Genomic DNA, 22,277 nt, shown 5'->3' with positions numbered 1-22,277 from the left:
TCCATACCCAGGAAGGAAGGCTGGAAGAGGGACTCGGGGCAGCGGAAGCGCTCGTTGCCGATGGTAATGACCTGACCGTCGGGCAGCTCGTAGGACTTCTCGAGGGAGGAAGAGGCAGCAGCCACGTTCATCTCACTCTCGAAGTCAAGAGCGACATAGCAAAGCTTCTCCTTGATGTCGCGAACGATTTCTCGCTCAGCTGTGGTGGTGAAGGAGTAGCCACGCTCAGTCATGATCTTGGTGAGGTAGGCGGTCAGGTCACGGCCAGCCAGATCGAGACGCAGGATGGCGTGGGGAAGGCAGTAACCTTCATAGATGGGGACGGTGTGGGTAACACCATCTCCAGTATCGAGCACGATACCAGTGGTACGGCCAGAGGCGTACAGGGACAGCACAGCCTGGATGGCCACGTACATGGCGGGGGTGTTGAAGGTTTCGAACATGATCTGGGTCATCTTCTCGCGGTTGGCCTTGGGGTTGAGGGGAGCCTCAGTGAGGAGGACGGGGGACTCCTCAGGAGCAACGCGGAGCTCGTTGTAGAAAGAGTGGTGCCAGATCTTCTCCATGTCGTCCCAGTTGGTGATGATGCCATGCTCGATGGGGTACTTGAGAGTCAGGATACCTCGCTTGCTCTGGGCCTCGTCGCCGACGTAGGCGTCCTTCTGACCCATTCCGACCATCACACCCTGGTGACGAGGTCGGCCGACGATGGAGGGGAACACGGCCCTGGGAGCGTCGTCGCCGGCGAAGCCTTGACCATCCAGGCCATTGTCGACCACGAGGGGACTCACTTCTTCGTCACACATGGTGGAGTGGTTTCAGATCTGAAGAAAAACGAGAAAATCAAAGTAATTTGTGGAAATAGCATACTTCTACATTAATGTAGCGACTTTTTAGCAGTAATTAGATATCTGCCGTTTTCACATATTACATGGCATATTACTTATATTTTTTCTTAATGTGATCTAATGGAAGTATTTACAATGAGGAGCTATTGCGGTGGTCAGACGTTGCTAATTTAGTGTTCTTTCTAAGCTTAGATATTTGCTTCAAATTTAATGGAATGAAATGATCCACGTTGTTCAGTATTTACGGAATTTCTGTCAGTGATGTTTTTTTAATGTCCTGTAATGTGCAATACCTACTGGGAATTCGTTAACTGTTTGTCTGAACATGTCTCTAATGAATAGTAGTCTCTGAATTTTCTTAATGTTGAAACTGCAAAGGATATTGAATGTTCGCTATATAACTTTAAATAGTTTTGTCGATTTGTAAGCCAAAAGATTGCAAAATTTTGTTTAAATGAATATTGATAAAAATGTTCAATCATATAGTTAGCTCGTTTTCAGAACGCCTCATTTCAAATTAGAATTCTATTTTACGTTTTAGTTTGAAGTGTTGAACAATGTATTTGACAGTTATTGTTCGTGTATTTTTTTATGCAACCATCTCCATTAATTGTAACTTTTCCAAAGGTATCTATAGTCACTGTGTATTTGATTTTCTGAGAAAATTTCATTCTCCAACAAAATAGTGGGTTTCACACATGTCGAATATAAGTGCGGATATAGATTCACTAAATATTAGTAAACCCTTGAGCTTCACATAAGCACTGAATGGCCACTGGTCTAATGAAGAAAATGCACACATTTCTTCCGGCACTGGATTACGTGACTTAGAGACGCAGAGTTAATTTTCATCTCTCACTGAAACAACTATAATCGACCGATTGTTTCTGAAGAAATTCGTAAATACCACAAGAAAAAGTTCAAGGAATGAGCAGTAATTGATTGATGGATGTGTTTGATAGATGAATGATCGATTGAATAAAAGAAAAAGTAAAGGAATCGACTTGTTGATGGAGTCGATAATAGAAAGGAATGCAGAAGGTTCTCTAGATTCACAGAAATATTGTTATATGTTATAGTGAGAAAGAGAAGTTGGTATATTTTAGATGATTTTGTGTGTGTGTGTGTGTGTGTGTGTGTGTGTGTGTGTGGGAGAGAGAGAGAGAGAGACGTACACGGTCCTGACGTATCCTGAGTCTGAAGTACACTGAAGATGAAACAGTGTCTTCATTATATACCTTCTTCAACTCCCTTACTAAACTGTGGAAGCTAAATTACCTTCCTTATATCTAAAATTAGGTTATATAGTTGGTTTAGGCAGGTGTTCAAGGATGTGCTCCAAATTTTGACGTGTGGCGCCCTTTTGGAATCCCTGTATAGACAAGTCATAATACTTAATGGTTTCACCCGTCTTGCTTTGTGGTTTTTTGAAAAGGTATGAATATGTTCGTGATACTATTTCAATATTATATATATATATATATATATATATATATATATATATATATATATATATATATATATATATATATATATATATATATATATATATATATATATATATATATATATATATATATATATATATATATATATATATATATATATATATATATATATATATATATATATATATATATATATATATATATATATGTGTGTGTGTGTGTGTGTGTGTGTGTGTGTGTGTGTGTGTGTGTGTGTGTGTGTGTGTGTGTATATGTCTATATATATATATATATATATATATATATATATATATATATATATATATATATATATATATATATATATATATATATATATATATATATATATATATATATATATATATATATATATATATATATATATATATACATATATATATATATATATATATATATATATATATATATATATATATATATATATATATATATATATATATATATATATATCTTTTTATCTCTGTCTATCTATTGATCTTTCTTTATAAATTCATCTATATCTGTCTATATCTACCTCTATCTATCTTTCTATGCATATCCACATCTTGCTCACATATATGCTCTTATACCCTCCCTAAACACAAATAAACAATCAAACAAAGAAATAAATATTTAGAGAGATGATTTTATAAATGTTTTCATAAAGATAAACTTACGAAGGTAACGTTTATTGCATAAGGTCTGACCAGATTTTTGTTTCAGCGTGAAGTGATTAAGTTTATATATGAAAAATGATTGAAAAATAGGACTGTGTTTATTTTTCCATATGTATTGAAACTCTCAATCTTATGGTTTTTATAAGGAAAGGCGATGCAACATTACGTAGTCAGCTGATAGCAAATATCCTTATTACTATTTCAGGTTAAATGTAAAAATGAACTCTACCTTGTTTACCGTAGCTGGGATGTGTACGTCTGTGATTCAAGAAACTCATGGTAATCTTTATTTCTCGAAGGCGTGGCGCAGGAATAATCTGCAATTTATGTGCAACGTCATCCCGTGAGTTTATGCTGGTTAGTTGGACTAAGCTTTGCTGGATGCAACAACCACATGAATGCAGATCACCTCTCAATATTTATTATCATTGTCAGGTATCTCTTTTCAAAACATCTCTTTATGTCGATTTTAATAAATACCTTGTAAGATAGCTTAGTTGATATACAGGTAGAGAGGTAATGGAAGAGAGTAGTATGCAACCATATATTACGGTTGATCTTTACTTAAAAACCCAGCCATTTATTGTCTAATCCAATAGCAATCTTAGAGTCATTTAATTCGATTGTTATATCAATCATGCAGTAGGATTCTTATGTAAGGTCAGTAAAATCGAGGCATATATTGTAAAATTTATTGTAGAGGATTGGGTGATGTTTATATCCTTACAAATATATATGATCTCAAAATAGATAACCATAATGATATAATCTCCATATATGATTAATGTATTGTATAGTTTAGAAGCATTTGCGGTGGACAATGCCGGGGCCGGACTCGTCGTATTCCTCCTTGGTGATCCACATGGTCTGGAAGGTGGACAGAGAGGCAAGGATGGAGCCACCGATCCATACGGAGTACTTGCGCTCAGGAGGAGCAATGATCTTGATCTTGATGGTGGGAGGAGCAAGAGCAGTGATTTCCTTCTGCATGCGGTCAGCAATACCAGGGTACATGGTGGTGCCGCCAGACAGAACGTTGTTGGCGAACAGGTCCTTCCTGATATCAATGTCGCACCTCATGATGGAGTTGTAGACGGTCTCGTGGATGCCAACGGATTCCATACCCAGGAAGGAAGGCTGGAAGAGGGACTCGGGGCAGCGGAAGCGCTCGTTGCCGATGGTGATGACCTGACCGTCGGGCAGCTCGTAGGACTTCTCGAGGGAGGAGGAGGCAGCAGCCACGTTCATCTCACTCTCGAAGTCAAGAGCGACATAGCAAAGCTTCTCCTTGATGTCGCGAACGATTTCTCGCTCAGCCGTGGTGGTGAAGGAGTAGCCACGCTCAGTCATGATCTTGGTGAGGTAGGCGGTCAGGTCACGGCCAGCCAGATCGAGACGCAGGATGGCGTGGGGAAGGCAGTAACCTTCATAGATGGGAACAGTGTGGGTAACACCATCTCCAGTATCGAGCACGATGCCAGTGGTACGGCCAGAGGCGTACAGGGACAGCACAGCCTGGATGGCCACGTACATGGCGGGGGTGTTGAAGGTTTCGAACATGATCTGGGTCATCTTCTCACGGTTGGCCTTGGGGTTGAGGGGAGCCTCAGTGAGGAGGACGGGGGATTCCTCAGGGGCAACGCGGAGCTCGTTGTAGAAAGAGTGGTGCCAGATCTTCTCCATGTCGTCCCAGTTGGTGATGATGCCGTGCTCGATGGGGTACTTGAGAGTCAGGATACCTCGCTTGCTCTGGGCCTCGTCACCGACGTAGGCGTCCTTCTGACCCATTCCGACCATCACACCCTGGTGACGAGGTCGGCCGACGATGGAGGGGAACACGGCCCTGGGAGCGTCGTCGCCGGCGAAGCCGGCCTGACCATCCAGGCCATTGTCGACCACGAGGGGACTCACTTCTTCGTCACACATGGTGGAGTGGTTTCAGATCTGAAAATATGTGGCATTAATATTTGCGTATTTGTGCCAAGGTTTACTAAGTTCACTGTGAGTGAACTAATATTTATGAAGAACACACACACACACACACACACACACACACACACACACACACACACACACACAGACAGACAGACAGACAGACACACACAGACACACACACACACACACACACACACACACACACACACACACACACACACACACACACACACACACACAAAGGCAGCTTGTCACATGGCACGCACAGAAGCATTCCTTGCTTAGGTCGAAATTTTTTTTCCCTTATATAGTGCGATTTTTTCCCCTCTGAACGACGAGAAAAGGGCAGTTGGGTATCTGAGGCCACAGCAATACACATATACCAGCTGAGGAGCTCCTAGTTCTCTCCAGGAGGGTTCTGTCGTGCCAGAGCAAATGCAGCTGGTGATGAAACTTTGGTGATTCACACACACACACACACACACACACACACACACACACACACACACACACACATATATATATATATATATATATATATATATATATATATATATATATATATATATATATATATATATATATATATATATATATATATATTATAAAGCTTAGGAAGATAATTTTTTCAGTATTGGTATTTTTCAAATACAACTTTCCGTATATGGAAAGTTCAAATCCAATGTTTTTTTTTCTAATTGAACTTTATATTGCGCATAGAAAAAAAGTTTCAACGTTTAATATGGAGTTAGAACAATCACGTTCATTATTTAAAAGAGATCCTAATATTATTAATAAATAATTAAAAAATAGTAAACACTTTTTCGTGGTATATTTAAATAAATTCAATTTTAAAGAATAAATTGTCGATAATTTATATAATTTTCCAGTATATTGGGGAGGTAAATGGCAATTAATGCGTATATTTTTCACTGTAGATACTTGTAATATGCTTAATATATACATCAATAATTTTATAAACCTTCAAGTTTTTATCATTATAATTCGTAATATTTTAACTGAAAAGAGTCGTTTAAAGGAAAGTTATGTCTTAATTTGTGATGACCCTGAATTTTACTTTTCAGTGTTTCATATGGTTGTTGAAATTTTACATCGAAAGTTGAAGTATAGCTCATGGAAGAACACAAGAACACGTCAAATTTGTAAGATTTTTCTTTCTTCTTTCTCGTTTCTGTATCTTAATAAACACGTGCTATATCACAATATGGAAAATGGGAAATAATCAATCACGTACACGGTCTGACGTATCCTGAGTCTGAAGTACACTGAAGACTGGAGCGTCAATAACCTCCTATATATCTTCTTCCTACTCCGCTTTCTAGAGTGAGGAAGTTGATTTACCTTCCTTACATCTTAATATAGGTATATAGTTGGTTTAGGCAGGTGTTCAGTGGGTGCTTTCTAAGTTTTGGCATGTTTGTCGCGCTCTTGAGTCTTTGTATAGGGATGTCAAATGTTTTCGTGGTTATACCAAGGCTGCTCCGTGTTGATGTACAAGGCTCTCAGAGATGCCAAAACCACGACGAGGGAAGCGTACGTCAGCGTAACGCGGCACCCCTTCTTACGCACCATGCAGAGTTTCATTTATCATAGACATTATAATCACACACACACACACACACACACACACACACACACACACACACACACACACACACACACAAACACATTCACACATTTATATACCCACTCACACACAACCCCCCTCACACACACTATCCGTCTATCTATATATCCAACCATACACAAATGCACAGCCACACCCCCTCACACACATCACCCCCCTCCTCTAAACCCCCACCCCACCCAACCCGCCACACTATCAGATAGTTTTTATTTTTATCAGTCGTAATTATCTATCAAAGGTTGTTGCCCCTTTAACAAGAAGTGCCTCCGTATTTGGGATAATCCTTATAAGTGAACCTGAGCCGGCTGGTTGCCAAGCGTGGGAGGGCGTGTGCCCGCCAGGCCAGGTCTGTATATGGTGGCCGAGCAGCCGAGAAGCTAAAAATGCCCTATGAGATGTAATGTTTGTTTTTCCTCTTAGTATCCCACAGCATCTGAAGAAACACATCGTATGTTTTACTATGTTTTTTTTTTTAAACGGTTCAGTAATTCGTTTTCCTAAATATAGATATTAAACATTTCATATTCCGGGTCCTAATTATAGCCAAACCCTCATTTTATTCTTACAAAAATGCTCAACCAGTATCAACAGAGACAAGTTCAGTAGTATTTTAATGATTTATTTTACGAAATTTTCACTATCGGTAATATTTTCTAAAAATGTAGAATGAGTTGTTTCGATAAGTGATTTCAAAATTTCAAGATGTTTAAAAACAATAGGGTTGGACTGTTCTTGGACTAGAGGCGTCTTTTGCCTCCTTTGCTGTCCACACGATCTGGATGGTGGACCGAGAGGCAAGAATGGAGCCGTTGACCCAAACGGAGTATAAGAGTACAGGGGGTGCAATTAGCTTGATGGACGGAGGCGCAAAAACAGTAATATCCTTTTGAATTAGGTCAGTAATCCCAGAGTACATGTTGGTGGCGCCAGACAGAACGTTGTTGGCGAACAAGTCCTTCCTGATATCAATGTCGAACCTCATGATGGAATTGTAGACAGTCTCATGGATGTCAACGGATTCCATACCCAGGAAGGAAGGCTGGAAGAGGGACTCGGGGCAGCTGAAGCTCTCGCTGCCGATGGTGATGACCTGGCCGTCGGGCAGCTCGCAGGACTTCTCGAGGGAGGAGGAGGCAGCAGCCACGTTCATCTCCCTCTCGAAGTCAAGAGCGACATAGCAAAGCTTCTTGATGTCACGAACGATATTCGCTTAGCCGTGGTGAAGGAGCAGCCATCCTCATTCATGATCTTGGTGAGGCATGCGGTCAGGCCACGGCCAGCCAGGTTGAGACGCAGGATGGCGTGGGAAAAGCAGTAACCTTCATAGATGGGGACGGTGTGGGTAACACCATCACCAGTATCGACCACGGTACCAGTGGTACGGCCAGAGGCTGGTAAACTCTGGAACAATCTTCTTTCATCTGTATTTCCTCCTGCCTACGACTTGAACTCTTTCAAGAGGAGGGTATCAGGACACTCTCCTCCCGAAATTGACCTTTCTTTCAGCCACCTCTTTTGATTCTTTTTTGGGAGCAGCAGTAGCAGGCTTTTTTTATTATTGTTTCCTTTTTTTGTGCCCTTGAGCTGTCTCCTTTGTTGTAAAAAAAAAAAAAAAGGGACAGCACAGCCTGGATGGCCTCGTACATAGCGGGGCTGTTGAACACCAAACATGTTTTATATATATATATATATATATATATATATATATATATATATATATATATATATATATATATATATATATATATATATATATATATATATATATATATATATATCTGGCGTGTGGGCCACCAGAGAACAATCATCTGCGTATTGTAGTTCCATGAGGTGTTCCATTGTTGTCTTTGTTACAGATTGCAGGCGTTTAAGGTTGAATAGGTTGCCATCCAGTCGGAACTGCACTCTCACTCCGTCTTGTGTATTACTTACTCGGTGGCTCAGAAGTATGACTGCAGTGAGGTAGATATTAAATAGCACTGGAGCCAGTACACAGCCTTGTTTTACTCCAGTTTCTACATTGAAGAGTTGAGATTTACTGCCCCCCATCGTTACACAAGCTTGCATGTCATTGTGTAAGTTTTTAGGATGTTGAGGAATTTGGGGGTACTCCAAGTTTGGAAAGAGCAGTCCATTGTAGGTCTCTGTTTACTGTGTCAGAGGCCTTTGTTAGATCGATGAAGGCAATATAAAGGTCACGGTTCTATTCATGGCATTTCTCTTGCAGCTGTAGGGTCACGAAGATCAACTCAGAAGTGCTACGTTCTTTCCGGAAACCACACTGCTTCTCTGGTAGTATGTTCTCTGCGATGTGTTTGGAGAGTCTGGAGAGCATTATTCTGCTCAGGATTCTACTTGCTACACTGAGCAGGGTAATACCTCAGCTGTTGTCGCAGAGGGAGCGATCCCCTTTACGTTTATAGATAGTGATAATGTCTGAGACAAGCCAGTCATGTGGGACTTCTTCCAGGTTCCATATAAAGAGGATGAGGTTGTGGAGATACTGATGGAGTAGATAGCCCCCTTCTTTGAATAGTTCAGATGGTAAGCCATCAGGGCCAGGGCTTTTATTATCTTTCATGGCTTTTGTGGCTTGGATAGTCTTTGAGAAAGTGGGGGGAATATCTAGGTCACGTGAGTGACCTACTGTAGATAGGAGTCTACAAGACACACACACACACACACACACACACACACACACACACACACACACACACACACACACACACACACACACACACGGAGGTCTGTAGTCTAGTGGTTAGCATGCTCATTTCTCAGCCGAGAGAAGTCGGGTTCAACTTGACGGAGTGGATATGGATGAGCAGTCTCCTTTATTTCGTGTCCCGTGTCCACCCAGTAGTGACTGGGTACCGGATGTTAATCGGAGGTTGTGTTCCGCTTTCCGGGTGTGTATGTTTGTGATTAAAGTTTCCAGCCGTAGACAAAGATCCCTTCCCTGGACTCCAAGGTCGTTTGGAAAGGGTATTGGCTGGAGATAATGAAGCCACCGCGTGATCAGATAACGATAAAATCACACACACACACACACACACACACACACACACACACACACACACACACACACACACACACCAACCAACCCACCGACCAACCAACCAACCAACCAACCAACCAACCAATCACACACACACACACACACACACACACACACACACACACACACATGCACACCACACAGAAACATATGCCCAAACAAATACAGGGTATAACATCACATTCATGGTGAGGTCCCTGTGGATATCTAGCTATTATTAAAACGACGTATTTGTATTTAATCTTGAGCCATATATTGGCCCACTCATATAAGATGTTAAGTTTTCCTGTAGGTCGGCATCGTAATCTACGTAATCGTCATATGTTTTGTTCTTTTTTTCATTAATTTTTAATCTTTTAGTCACTGGCTATACAAGTTTAGTTAATGCCAAGATAATAATGGAACCAAAATTGCTTCAAACAGCATCTTCATGCTTTAATCTCTTCCGCTGGTAAACTCTGGAATGGCCTTCCTCCGTCTGTATCTCTTTCAAGGGGAGAGTATCAAGACACCTCTTCATCCGAAATTTTCCTTTCTCCTCTGGCCCTTCATTCTTTTTTCTTTGCTGGAGCACCTTCTAGTGTTTTTTTTTTTTTTTTCCCCTTGATCTGCATCCCCTGCTATAAAAAAAAGAACTATTCTTTGATCTATCTCAAAAGTTTATCATCTATTACATATTTTTTTTAATGATTTACCGAGAAACCTTTTGCGAATAATTTTATCGTATGCTCTAATAGAATCGATAAAATAATTTTCGTCTGTATCTACCACTTCATATTATTTGCGTAAAACGACAAAAGTTTAGTGACGAGACTTATAATCATATAATCATAGACACCGCAGTGAAAGCCATGATAATAAAAAAAAGAGAGGAAAGGGATGCGACATTTTGATGTGAACTGCAATGAGCTATCCCCTGAAGAGTGACAGCTACAAAGGTCGGTAATTTTTGTTCTAAGTACGGTATAAATTTTGTTGAAATCAATAAGTAATCTTCATCAAATTTTATAATACTATGAATTCAGATCATGTAATTCTCCTCAACTCACCTGATTTTATTGTAATCGTCTGTCAATGGAGTATCAGTCGTAGACTTCCCTCGAACATTTATATAATAGGATAAAAATAAGCATCGTAATTGATGGAGAAGGTTGCATAATTACGTCAGGATCTGTAGGTGCATACCGCACAGCGAATGCACATACAGTAAGGTTAATTTACATCGAAATTTACTTTTAAAAGCACTTGCGGTGGACAATTCCGGGGCCGGACTCGTCGTATTCCTCCTTGGTGATCCACATGGTCTGGAAGGTGGACAGAGAGGCCAGGATAGAACCACCGATCCAGACGGAGTATTTGCGCTCAGGAGGAGCAATGATCTTGATCTTGATACTAGGAGGTGCAAGGGCTGTAATTTCCTTCTGCATGCGGTCAGCAATACCAGGGTACATGGTAGTGCCGCCAGACATTACAGTATTGGCGAACAGATCCTTCCTAATATCAATGTCGCACCTCATGATGGAGTTGTAAACGGTCTCATGGATACCAACGGATTCCATACCCAGGAAGGAAGGTTGGAAGAGGCATTCTGGGCAGCGGAATCGCTCGTTGCCGATGGTGATGACCTGACCGTCTGGCAGCTCGTAGGACTTCTCGAGGGAGGAGGACGCAGCAGCCACGCTCATCTCACTCTCGAAGTCAAGAGCGACATAGCAAAGCTTCTCCTTGATGTCACGAACGATTTCTCGTTCAGCCGTGGTGGTGAAGGAGTAGCCACGCTCAGTCATGATCTTGGTGAGGTAGGCGGTCAGGTCACGGCCAGCCAGGTCGAGACGCAGGATGGCGTGGGGAAGGCAGTAACCTTCATAGATGGGGACGGTGTGGGTAACACCATCTCCAGTATCGAGCACGATGCCAGTGGTACGGCCAGAGGCGTACAGGGACAGCACAGCCTGGATGGCCACGTACATGGCGGGGGTGTTGAAGGTTTCGAACATAATCTGCGTCATCTTCTCGCGGTTGGCCTTGGGGTTGAGGGGAGCCTCAGTGAGGAGGACGGGAGACTCTTCAGGGGCGACTCGAAGCTCGTTGTAGAAAGAGTGGTGCCAGATCTTCTCCATGTCGTCCCAGTTGGTGATGATGCCGTGCTCGATGGGGTACTTGAGAGTCAGGATACCTCGCTTGCTCTGGGCCTCGTCGCCGACGTAGGCGTCCTTCTGACCCATGCCCACCATTACACCCTGATGGCGGGGTCGGCCGACGATGGAGGGGAAAACAGCTCGGGGAGCGTCGTCGCCGGCGAAGCCGGCCTTAACCATCCCGGAGCCATTGTCGACCACGAGGGGACTCACGTCGTCGTCACACATGATGGAATGGTATCAAAGCTGAAAAAGTATGATCATATTGTTTTAATGTGAAATTGGAAAATAACTGCTTTAAAACGAATTACACAAAATTTTAATAATCTACTAAGAAAAACACAAGTGTTATCCAGTCAAAAGGGTTTGGCGATGGTAATTAGAGAACAGTATTAAATTGGTTTCTGACTTTTAAAGGTGAAAGGTAATGTTGGGAGCATACGCTATAGTTTCACGTTGACTCGGTGCTGATCTCCGTCGTATTATCCCTTGAGCCTATGATGGCCTGGAATCCATTACTACTAGGTACACGACCTTTGTGACATGCGGGTTACCACATTTTACTTTTTCCCAGGTTTCCCCAGGTGCCCATTTATTGAGCAGCCTGAAGGGAAGGATGAACAGCCGGGTGAACTGCACGCCGACTGTCCGCCGGGCCGGTATCCGAATCCGGCCTTTCGGATTCGTTGCTAGGCACGGTAATGAATGCACCACGGAGACGATTTCTGACTTTATCATGATAAATGAGAGAATCATACAAAGTTATATATCTTTTATACGCAGGTAACTGATTCATAAAAAAAGCATGTGATGATGTCGATGTGCTGTTGAACGCTGCATTATATATTTATGATCAGTTTATCGGTCAGTTACTGTCGACCCTAATTCCTGATTGACCAGAACCAAGATTGAAATGGAAGCAGCAGAAGTAAGAATAAAGGCACCACTGAACAGCGGCAGTAAACAAACATAGGAAACAAAGATATCATAAAGATGCGCAGAGATATAAAACGTTAAATCTAGAAGGGATGTGATAGATTTGGCAAAAGTAACAGAGCTCAACGATAGGAAAGTTACTGATATCCATAAATTTAACATGGACAATTTCGAAGAAACTCTAAAACAAACATGAAAACAAGCAAAAGAGGGCTAGGCAAAGACAGATGAATTTTTTTGCTCCTATATTTTCAAATGATAGTGTCACGAATAATTTGAAAGAAGTAGACAGCGTTGCAGAAAAATCTTTATCTTATTATAGAATGATCCGAGCAGGCAGGATAACACTGATGAAAGAGATTCACTAAACTTCGGATTCCCATTGTAACTGTGGATAAAAAAATAAAAAAAACTTTGAAAGGAATGAGTAGGGGTAAAGCAAAAGAAGTCTAACTAGATTCAGACGATTTCATACTTAAAACTCGAGTCTTGCTATAAGAAGCTGGCTATTTTCAACCACCACTGGCGGCAAGAGGTTATCCACATGCTGTTCATATCATCAGTCAACCGTAACATAAGCGACCGGTCAAGAGGAACACTGGAGGCTAACATGGACCAAGCAAGTCTAATCATGGCAGCCACTTTGAGATAAAATGCGCCCGCCCAACAAACGGGATGGTGCAGACCACGAGTCCCTTCAATAAAGTCTACCATCGCTATGGGCTGCTTTTATATAACAAGAGGAAATGGGATCCCTGCGAGGTTCGCGTTGTATAATGGCAAAGTGTTTTCTATTGGATTTGATTATTTGGTTTCCATATTAATATGCTGTTCCATAGCTGCATTTAACGTGAGCATAACCTTTTATTTACTCTCTATTTATAATTCTCTCAAATGCACTCCTACTTTCACACATTTGTTAACAGAAGCGATATTTCTTTCTTTTATTTCTTTCAGGCGTATGATATTGAATATATTACTATTGTTCAGTTACAATGCAAGCCTACACACTTACGTAGACTGTCCTTGTACATAACTTTTATAAAACTGGGCTAAAAATCTGCTTTGAGCCGTAGCATTACATTGTTATAGTAGGATGACTTTCATTTAGGTAATACTTGTAGTAAGCAGGCTTTTTTCAAACACCGAAAATTCTTCTCTATGACAAATGCTCCTTCAAGTATCCAACTTTGTATTAAGGCCATATTGATAATGCCAGACACACACTTACACGGTCTAGTCGTATCCTGAGTCTAAAGTACACTAAGGGAAGGGCACTAGTATCTGCCTTTTATACCCTGCCCATACACCGGGTTTTCTAGCAGGTAAAAGTGGCTCGTCTTACGTAAAGTGATATTATATATTTTTTTCCTTTTTAGATCCTTCATGCACCTGTTGAGGGGTTATTTTCTACTTTTTGGCATGCTCTGAGAACAGCACCTGACTTATACTTGGATGAAGGGTTCCCTCATGAGTAATCTAGCCACTTGCACGCCAGCCAGAGAACAGAGGTAACGTACTCAGTTCTTTATGACAGTTTAATTGGGTCATAAATTATTAATTAGAATTCTACTACTAATTCTTATTTTTTATTAGCAAAATTAAAGTTGAAATTTGCCAAAGTATTTTTTTCTGTTTGCACGTTTGTATGCCCGCGTGTCTGCTTGCCTGTCTGGGAAGAAGAAAAGCAGCATCTGCATCAGCAACGGAAGAAAAGGATCTCTCTCTCTCTCTCTCTCTCTCTCTCTCTCTCTCTCTCTCTCTCTCTCTCTCTCTCTCTCTCTCTCTCTCTCTCTCTCTCTCTCTCTCTCTCTCTCTCTCTCTCTCTCTCTCTCTCTCTCTCTCTCTCTCTCTCTCTCTCTCTCTCTCTCTCTCTCTCTCTCTCTCTCTATATATATATATATAAATTTTTTCTGCACATAACACTCATAATTACTTATTTTATTGTTGTCTCAAAATGTAGTTACTATTTTGGAAATATTAAAAAAAATACTAGCTTTGCAAAATAAATATCGATATTTTGCTACGTCATAAAATGCTAAAAACTGATGCATCATCACATGGCAAGCCTAATATCGTAATGTTGAAAGAACCTTATTTAAATAGTTGTAATTTTTCATACATATCCGATTTGGATGCAAAATGTTGAGCAAAATATACTACTTAATGTGTAAGAGGCAATAATAAACAACGAAAATAAATAAATATGGTTTATTTTGTAATATCGAAGAAGGATCTGTTGCCATCATTTTAACAGACAGTTTTGGGTATAGAAGTTTTCATATGACGTTATACATTTGCACGTTTAGAAGCACTTGCGGTGGACAATGCCTGGGCCAGACTCGTCATATTCTTCCTTTGTTATCCACATGGATTGGAAGGTGGACAGAGAAGCCAAGATGGAGCCGCCGATCCACACGGAATACTTACGTTCAGGAGGAGCAATGATTTTAATTTTAATGGTAGATGGAGCCAGGGCAGTGATTTCCTTCTGCATGCGGTCAGCAATACCAGGGTACATGGTGGTACCGCCAGACAGAACGTTGTTGGCGAACAGGTCCTTCCTGATATCAATGTCGCACCTCATGATGGAGTTAAAGACGGTCTCGTGAATACCAACAGATTCCATACCCAGGAAGGAAGGCTGGAATAGGGACTCAGGGCAGCGGAAGCGCTCGTTGCCGATGGTGATGACCTGACCGTCTGGCAGCTCGTAGGACTTCTCGAGGGAGGAGGAGGCAGCAGCCACGCTCATCTCACTCTCGAAGTCAAGAGCGACATAGCAAAGCTTCTCCTTGATGTCACGAACGATTTCTCGTTCAGCCGTTGTGGTGAAGGAGTAGCCACGCTCAGTCATGATCTTGGTGAGGTAGGCGGTCAGGTCACGGCCAGCCAGGTCGAGACGCAGGATGGCGTGGGGAAGGCAGTAACCTTCATAGATGGGGACGGTGTGGGTAACACCATCTCCAGTATCGAGTACGATGCCAGTGGTACGACCAGAGGCGTACAGGGACAGCACAGCCTGGATGGCCACGTACATGGCAGGGGTGTTGAAGGTTTCGAACATGATCTGGGTCATCTTCTCACGGTTGGCCTTGGGGTTGAGGGGAGCCTCAGTGAGGAGGACTGGAGACTCCTCAGGGGCAACGCGGAGCTCGTTGTAGAAAGAGTGGTGCCATATCTTCTCCATGTCGTCCCAGTTGGTTATGATGCCGTGCTCGATGGGGTACTTGAGAGTCAGGATACCTCGCTTGCTCTGGGCCTCGTCGCCGACGTAGGCGTCCTTCTGACCCATGCCGACCATCACACCCTGGTGACGAGGTCGGCCGACGATGGAGGGGAACACGGCCCTGGGAGCGTCGTCGCCAGCGAAGCCAGCCTTGACCATCCCGGAGCCATTGTCGACCACTAGGGGACTTACGTCGTCGTCACACATGGTGGAGTGGTTTTAGATCTGTAAATGAGTCATCATTTATTTGTGCCGTTTTAAATTTTCTGTATTATAGAAATTTTAGGTGTGCCATTCAATCAAAATATCATTTATGTATATATTTTTTATAGTCGTTGCATCATAGCATTAAAAATTAGAATTGTTTATAATTTGGATATATTAGTAAATATAAAGCTAATAAATATGAAGTACTTAGGTTGTACTTTGTTTCCTCTCTTTTGTAATATCGATATTATTGGTCAGTAATTGTTACCTCGCTGGTACTTTCTTTGAAAAATGTTATCTTCAAGATTCTCACAGTACGTCTTAAAATTTATGGGACTCACCACATCATGGGTTATTTTGGGACACCCTACCTGCGTGCCACCCCTTGAGCGTGTGTGTATAATTAGAGTGCCTTTTTCCCTGCGTGCAGGTTGGCATGGAAATGATCTCTATGGGCGTCTTTTAAGTTTATGATCTCACATAGGTTAGTTTTAAATTTACTCGAGGACATTTTCCTCCATTTTATCCATTTCTTTTGCTGTCATTCTTTTTATTTCGTTTTTTCTCACATTTATTAAGTCCAAACACACTGTTTCTCTCTCTCTGTGTGTGTGTGTCTCGCGCGAACACACACACACACACACACACACACACACACACACACACACACACACACACACACACACACATCATATATGTCACTATAATGAGAAGCATTTTATATATATATATATATATATATATATATATATATATATATATATATATATATATATATATATATATATATATATATATATATATATATATATATATATATATACAGACAGACATTTGTGCTATTGTTTTGTATTTCTGTGTGACCTACAGGGAATCCTTTCTATCAAGGAATAAAAATTCCTTGCAATTCTCAAATTTCGGAATTCACAAGTTATGGTGATTAAAATTTTCGACTGAGCAAATCAATTTTCTCTTTAAGGGTGTATTATACACACTATGCAGAGTCACTCACAGGGTGCTGACGTATCCTGAGCCTGAAGTACACTGAAGGGGACTGCAGAACGCTTTGCTTTTATATGGTCCGCCCACTCCCGCCTTCCGGAGCATCATTTTTTACGTACAGTTGTTTTGGGTGGTTGGTAAAGCAGTGTCTCCTCCCATCGGCATGCGGAAACTCTTGCCTTCAGACATTACACTTACATTGACTGTTTTTGTAAGTATTACGTATTATTTACAATTTTCACATAAAATTCACTTTTTTTGGTAGCAAAAAGAACAGGTTATTTTTTTTGTAAATTATAATTACGTTTGAACTGTGTTATATGTAATTTTCTTTATTGGTATATTTGGCAACCCCTACGCCCTTATCTGGTGCCTTACTCATAACAGCAAACTCTCGTTGTCTTGCTTCTTCCCTGGTCGCGTCATCTATCTAATTTTGGATTCATATCTTCCCGGAAGTTAATGTCACCATGTGCCTTGTAGGCATTTGTACACAAAGTTGTAGTTTTTAAGTGCATAAGAAACATTCAAGTTGTCCTAATTAAACATGTTCTTTTGTGATATCTTCTCCATGTAAGCTGATGTGCATCCACGCTTAAAGTATTTACCTCAGAGTTATTTAAAGGCCCTGGCTTTGTTATGACTTTCAGTAGGGTTGGTCGCAGGGCTCGGTGTCTGCAAATAAACATTAGAGTGGGGACGTAAATGAGTTGGTTATGTAATTTACTTTGAAGTCTCTTTCGTGAAGATCATAAATATTTAGCTTAACCTTTTTGTTCGCATTGTATGAATGATTTATATTCACCCTACTTGTCTTAGTGTCTAGCTTTCTTTATCCGTTTCTCCTCGTCTCGTACGTGTTAGTACTTTTCTATATCTTTTCCTCAGTATTTTTCTTTAGATTTCTTTCTTTATTTATTTATTCATCCTTTCACTCATTTTCTTTCTTTTCTTGGTTTTCATATTTTTTCCTTTTCCTTTCGTTGGCTCGTCGGTTCGTTCGTTCCTTCTTTGTTTTCTTTCATCCCATTTTTTCATGTAATTTCTTCCTTCTTCTTTCTTCTTTTCTTTCTTATGTTTTTCTTCCTTATGTATTTTCCTTTCTATATTGTCTTATATGTCTTCCATTTTTTATATGACATGTTTCTCAACGTACAAGTGAATTAATAAATTTAGGATCAGTAAATTGATATAGAAGATAGATTTGTGCAAGTAATTTATGCCAGCATCTGCGATTGATGAAAGCATAACAATCTGGAAGCTCAGCCCGTCATACTTAGCCACATAACGCTTTTTAGAACGATTATTTTTTGTAATAGCTCGCTTTTTTTTATTTATTTATTTTTTTTTTTTTTACGTTTTCGCCTGTGGCGCCGGTAGGCTCTCTTGGCAGGGCATTATGGTCGGCCCCAGCCCGTTGTGGCACAGGCATGTGTTTATAGTGGCGCCATCTTCTCTTGGCTCATGCTGACCCCCTGAGCTCATTCTTGAATTCTTGATTCACTTTGACAGTATTTCTAGGGTCCGGGTTGATAGGTGGTTTCAGAACAGCATGTTGGTAGTCTTCGGCCACTCGGCGGTAACTGAAACATTCCAGATGGTAGCGGCTGATTCGAACCCACGTCGTCCATGACGCTTCGTAGCGCTGGGCCCACACGTTAACCATTCAGCCACCGCCCCTCCTCTGGCTTATTGATGTTGTCATTACACTTAATCTTTCTCAGCAGTTTTACTGATTATGTGTTGAATATTTGTTGAATCTTAAGAAAATCAATGCAGTAATTTACTTATAATAGCCTGGACACAGACCGGAAAGACCATAGTTTTTTTTCTCTTTGTAGTCAGAAGGTTCTGACAATGTTCTTTGGTCCGTATCTTTTGCCACTAGTTTGTTTTTGCATCTCCCACGCCCTTCGCTTATCTGCCTAACCCCGCAACTCTTGTAACCATTTCATGGATAGCAGACCGCTATAGTTTTACCCAGAATTTTATTCCATTTGACTATAACATCCCTCACACCAATAAGTGGGCATAAAAAGGTGATATTTTTATCATTAAAAATTATGTAAATGTATTAACACATTGAATTGTGCAGTGCAATTATTACATATATAATAGAAATCTCATATACAGAATGTTACGCATTCGTTAAATAGAGTCAGTCTGTTTTTGTTGACCCCCTCACCTCTTAAAAATGCAAACATGTTTGAAATGCGGATTTTTTTCGTTTTCATTTTTTTACAGTCTGCTAATTATTACAAAAATGATATAAACAAATTTGCATAGGGATAATCAAAACTTGTCATACTAAATGTTTTTATTATGTGACATCATATAGTTTTAAAAATATAATCTTGATAATTTGAATGTCAGAAAGTACAATGATCGTGGTTATTTGACGGCAGGATAGGGGATAGATATACTTCTTAGAAGCACTTGCGGTGGACAATGCCGGGGCCGGACTCGTCGTATTCCTCCTTGGTGATCCACATGGTCTGGAAGGTGGACAGAGAGGCAAGGATGGAGCCACCGATCCATACAGAGTACTTGCGCTCAGGAGGAGCAATAATCTTGATCTTGATGGTGGGAGGAGCAAGAGCAGTGATTTCCTTCTGCATGCGGTCAGCAATACCAGGGTACATGGTGGTGCCGCCGGACAGAACGTTGTTGGCGAACAGGTCCTTCCTGATATCAATGTCGCACCTCATGATGGAGTTGTAGACGGTCTCGTGGATGCCAACGGATTCCATACCCAGGAAGGAAGGCTGGAAGAGGGACTCGGGGCAGCGGAAGCGCTCGTTGCCGATGGTGATGACCTGACCGTCGGGCAGCTCGTAGGACTTCTCGAGGGAGGAGGAGGCAGCAGCCACGTTCATCTCACTCTCGAAGTCAAGAGCAACATAGCACAGCTTCTCCTTGATGTCGCGAACGATTTCTCGCTCAGCTGTGGTGGTGAAGGAGTAGCCACGCTCAGTCATGATCTTGGTGAGGTAGGCTGTCAGGTCACGGCCAGCCAGATCGAGACGCAGGATGGCGTGGGGAAGGCAGTAACCTTCATAGATGGGGACGGTGTGGGTAACACCATCTCCAGTATCGAGCACGATACCAGTGGTACGGCCAGAGGCGTACAGGGACAGCACAGCCTGGATGGCCACGTACATGGCGGGGGTGTTGAAGGTTTCGAACATGATCTGGGTCATCTTCTCACGGTTGGCCTTGGGGTTGAGGGGAGCCTCAGTGAGGAGGACGGGGGACTCCTCAGGGGCAACGCGGAGCTCGTTGTAGAAAGAGTGGTGCCAGATCTTCTCCATATCGTCCCAGTTGGTGATGATGCCGTGCTCGATGGGGTACTTGAGAGTCAGGATACCTCGCTTGCTCTGGGCCTCGTCGCCGACGTAGGCGTCCTTCTGACCCATGCCCACCATCACGCCCTGGTGACGAGGTCGGCCGACGATGGAGGGGAACACGGCCCTGGGAGCGTCGTCGCCGGCGAAGCCGGCCTTGACCATCCCGGAGCCATTGTCGACCACGAGGGGACTCACTTCGTCGTCACACATTTTGAGTTAGTGATGGCTCTGTCAGAATAGAGAAAAGGTTTATGTTATGTGTCTTGATTTTTTAAAATTCTTTTTAATCATGTGCTTGTTATTCCGGGGGAAAAATAGTATTTTAAACTTTAATTAATAGTTTCAGGCAAGTTTAAAGTAGTTAATATAAACACACACACACACACACACACACACACACACACACACACACACACACACACATTGATAGATTGTTTGATTGATAATACATTGTTTTCAATAACATGAATTATAAGTTTTTTATTTTTATTTTATGTAGTGTTACTGCCACGCATATGCGTTGAATACATTATGCAATTTTTTGGACAGGTTTGTGAGGCAGCACGCCATACTGCAATGCAATCAGTTCCTTTTGTGTAGTGAATGCCACTTTTCTTATACTGTATATTTTGGTATATTATGACGCAGACATCTTAAAGATTGTGTGTTATTATTTGTGACCTTTATTTTATATGTTTGAAGGAAGACATATTAGCTGACAACCTTCAGTAGATACCACTGTGCACAATACGTAACCAATCAGGTGGGCATAATCTGCTTGTTTCATTGTCATAAAATATATATATATATATATATATATATATATATATATATATATATATATATATATATATATATATATATATATATATATATATATATATACTTCTGATTGTATTTTGTTTTTAATTACCTTGGTAAACCGAAAACTTCAAAACGCAGTATGGCTAGAACAAGACCAGAATAATTATTATTTGAATATTAAACTTAGCTGCATTTTAATGGGTGTGTACTTTAAATTATGCATTGAAGTTTTAGCCGTCCTGTTTGATGCTCTTTTCCCTGGTAGTCTTATTTATAATCGACATTTCAAAAAAAGGAAGTTTAATGGGAGTGCAAAGTTCATTTCTCAGTATTTAGCATCTTGTATTTCTGATGTTTGTGCATGGCAATTTGATGCAAGCTCATCACAACTTTTCTTTTCAACGAAATAAGTTATTACGGAAAGTGTTTCCCTTATTTTTTCTTCACCCATCTGCACCACCACCATTATCACTACCACCACTTGCACCTCCACAAAAACCACCAGCAGGAGTTACTCACGAGCGGCTTGACGTGTTCTGACTCTCAAGTACACTAGGAGTCGGAGGGAGACCTTTCTCTTTATATACAAGACTGGCTTCCACAAATGCGAGGCAGGAAGTTGTTTCTTTCATGGACCCTTTACCTTACAGTGGGTTTGGGTGATTAGTCAGAAGTGTGTCATCGCCAGCCCTCAAGGTGAGATACTCCTTATGGTCATAGGTGAGGCGTGGAGAATGATGCTAAAACTTTTTACAACGTATGGCAGTTCCCAGTTTTCTTGTTTATTCATCGGTTAACATTCAATATTTGTTTTGTAAACATCTGTCTTAATCAGCTGAGGCAGAATTCTGAAAAGCTACCTAGTAAAGTATAACCCAATATATTTAGGGCAAATGTCGAAAGTGGAAGTTGCCGCCCATCAGCACATGAATGTATTTTTGGAAACCCCTACCGGGAAGGTTAATTTTGGCAGAGACTC

General features: G+C 41.2%; 3 protein-coding genes across 6 annotated transcripts in view; all 3 read right to left on the bottom strand.

Moving 5' to 3' along the window:
* LOC126992547 (actin, muscle-like) overlaps positions 1-17,250 on the bottom strand; it is a 56,295-nt gene extending 39,045 nt beyond the window's left edge. For 2 of the 4 annotated variants that reach the window (XM_050851362.1, XM_050851361.1), the window contains exons 1-2: positions 15,956-16,160; positions 72-622 (exon numbers count right to left, since the gene is read on the bottom strand). In XM_050851362.1, the coding sequence (XP_050707319.1) occupies positions 72-622; positions 15,956-16,145 (741 nt within the window). In that variant the 5' untranslated portion in view covers positions 16,146-16,160. Of the gene's footprint in view, positions 822-14,905; positions 16,164-17,157 lie in introns of those variants that run through there. The other 2 variants (XM_050851364.1, XM_050851366.1) reach the window with 2 other exon arrangements.
* LOC126992545 (actin-3, muscle-specific-like) lies at positions 3,673-21,972 on the bottom strand. Its single transcript, XM_050851360.1, has 3 exons — positions 21,818-21,972; positions 20,200-20,722; positions 3,673-4,418 (listed from the first exon to the last, which is right to left on the bottom strand). Exons 2-3 carry the CDS (start codon positions 20,702-20,704, stop codon positions 3,793-3,795), a joined length of 1,131 nt encoding a protein of 376 aa, XP_050707317.1. The 5' UTR covers positions 20,705-20,722; positions 21,818-21,972; the 3' UTR covers positions 3,673-3,792.
* LOC126992550 (actin, muscle-like) lies at positions 10,773-14,027 on the bottom strand. The gene is made up of 2 exons (XM_050851370.1): positions 13,941-14,027; positions 10,773-12,019 (listed from the first exon to the last, which is right to left on the bottom strand). The coding sequence occupies exon 2, from the start codon at positions 11,999-12,001 to the stop codon at positions 10,871-10,873; it is 1,131 nt and encodes a 376-aa protein (XP_050707327.1). The 5' UTR covers positions 12,002-12,019; positions 13,941-14,027; the 3' UTR covers positions 10,773-10,870.
* Positions 21,973-22,277: the final 305 nt, after the last annotated feature.

This window comes from Eriocheir sinensis, unplaced genomic scaffold (genome assembly GCF_024679095.1).
Source record: "Eriocheir sinensis breed Jianghai 21 unplaced genomic scaffold, ASM2467909v1 Scaffold488, whole genome shotgun sequence".
NCBI lineage: Eukaryota > Metazoa > Arthropoda > Malacostraca > Decapoda > Varunidae > Eriocheir > Eriocheir sinensis.
The sequence above is the reverse complement of the archived record's forward strand: the minus strand, read 5'-3'. Positions and strand labels throughout refer to the sequence as shown.

Bases quoted from the DNA above. Each gene is read 5' to 3' on its own strand.
- LOC126992545 (XM_050851360.1), bottom strand. From the start codon at position 20,704: ATGTGTGACGACGAAGTGAGTCCCCTCGTGGTCGACAATGGCTCCGGG. The intron at 4,419-20,199 runs GTTACTGCCTTC...CCATCTATGAAG, and splicing joins CACCGTCCCCATCTATGAAG to GTTACTGCCTTCCCCACGCC.
- LOC126992550 (XM_050851370.1), bottom strand. From the start codon at position 12,001: ATGTGTGACGACGACGTGAGTCCCCTCGTGGTCGACAATGGCTCCGGG.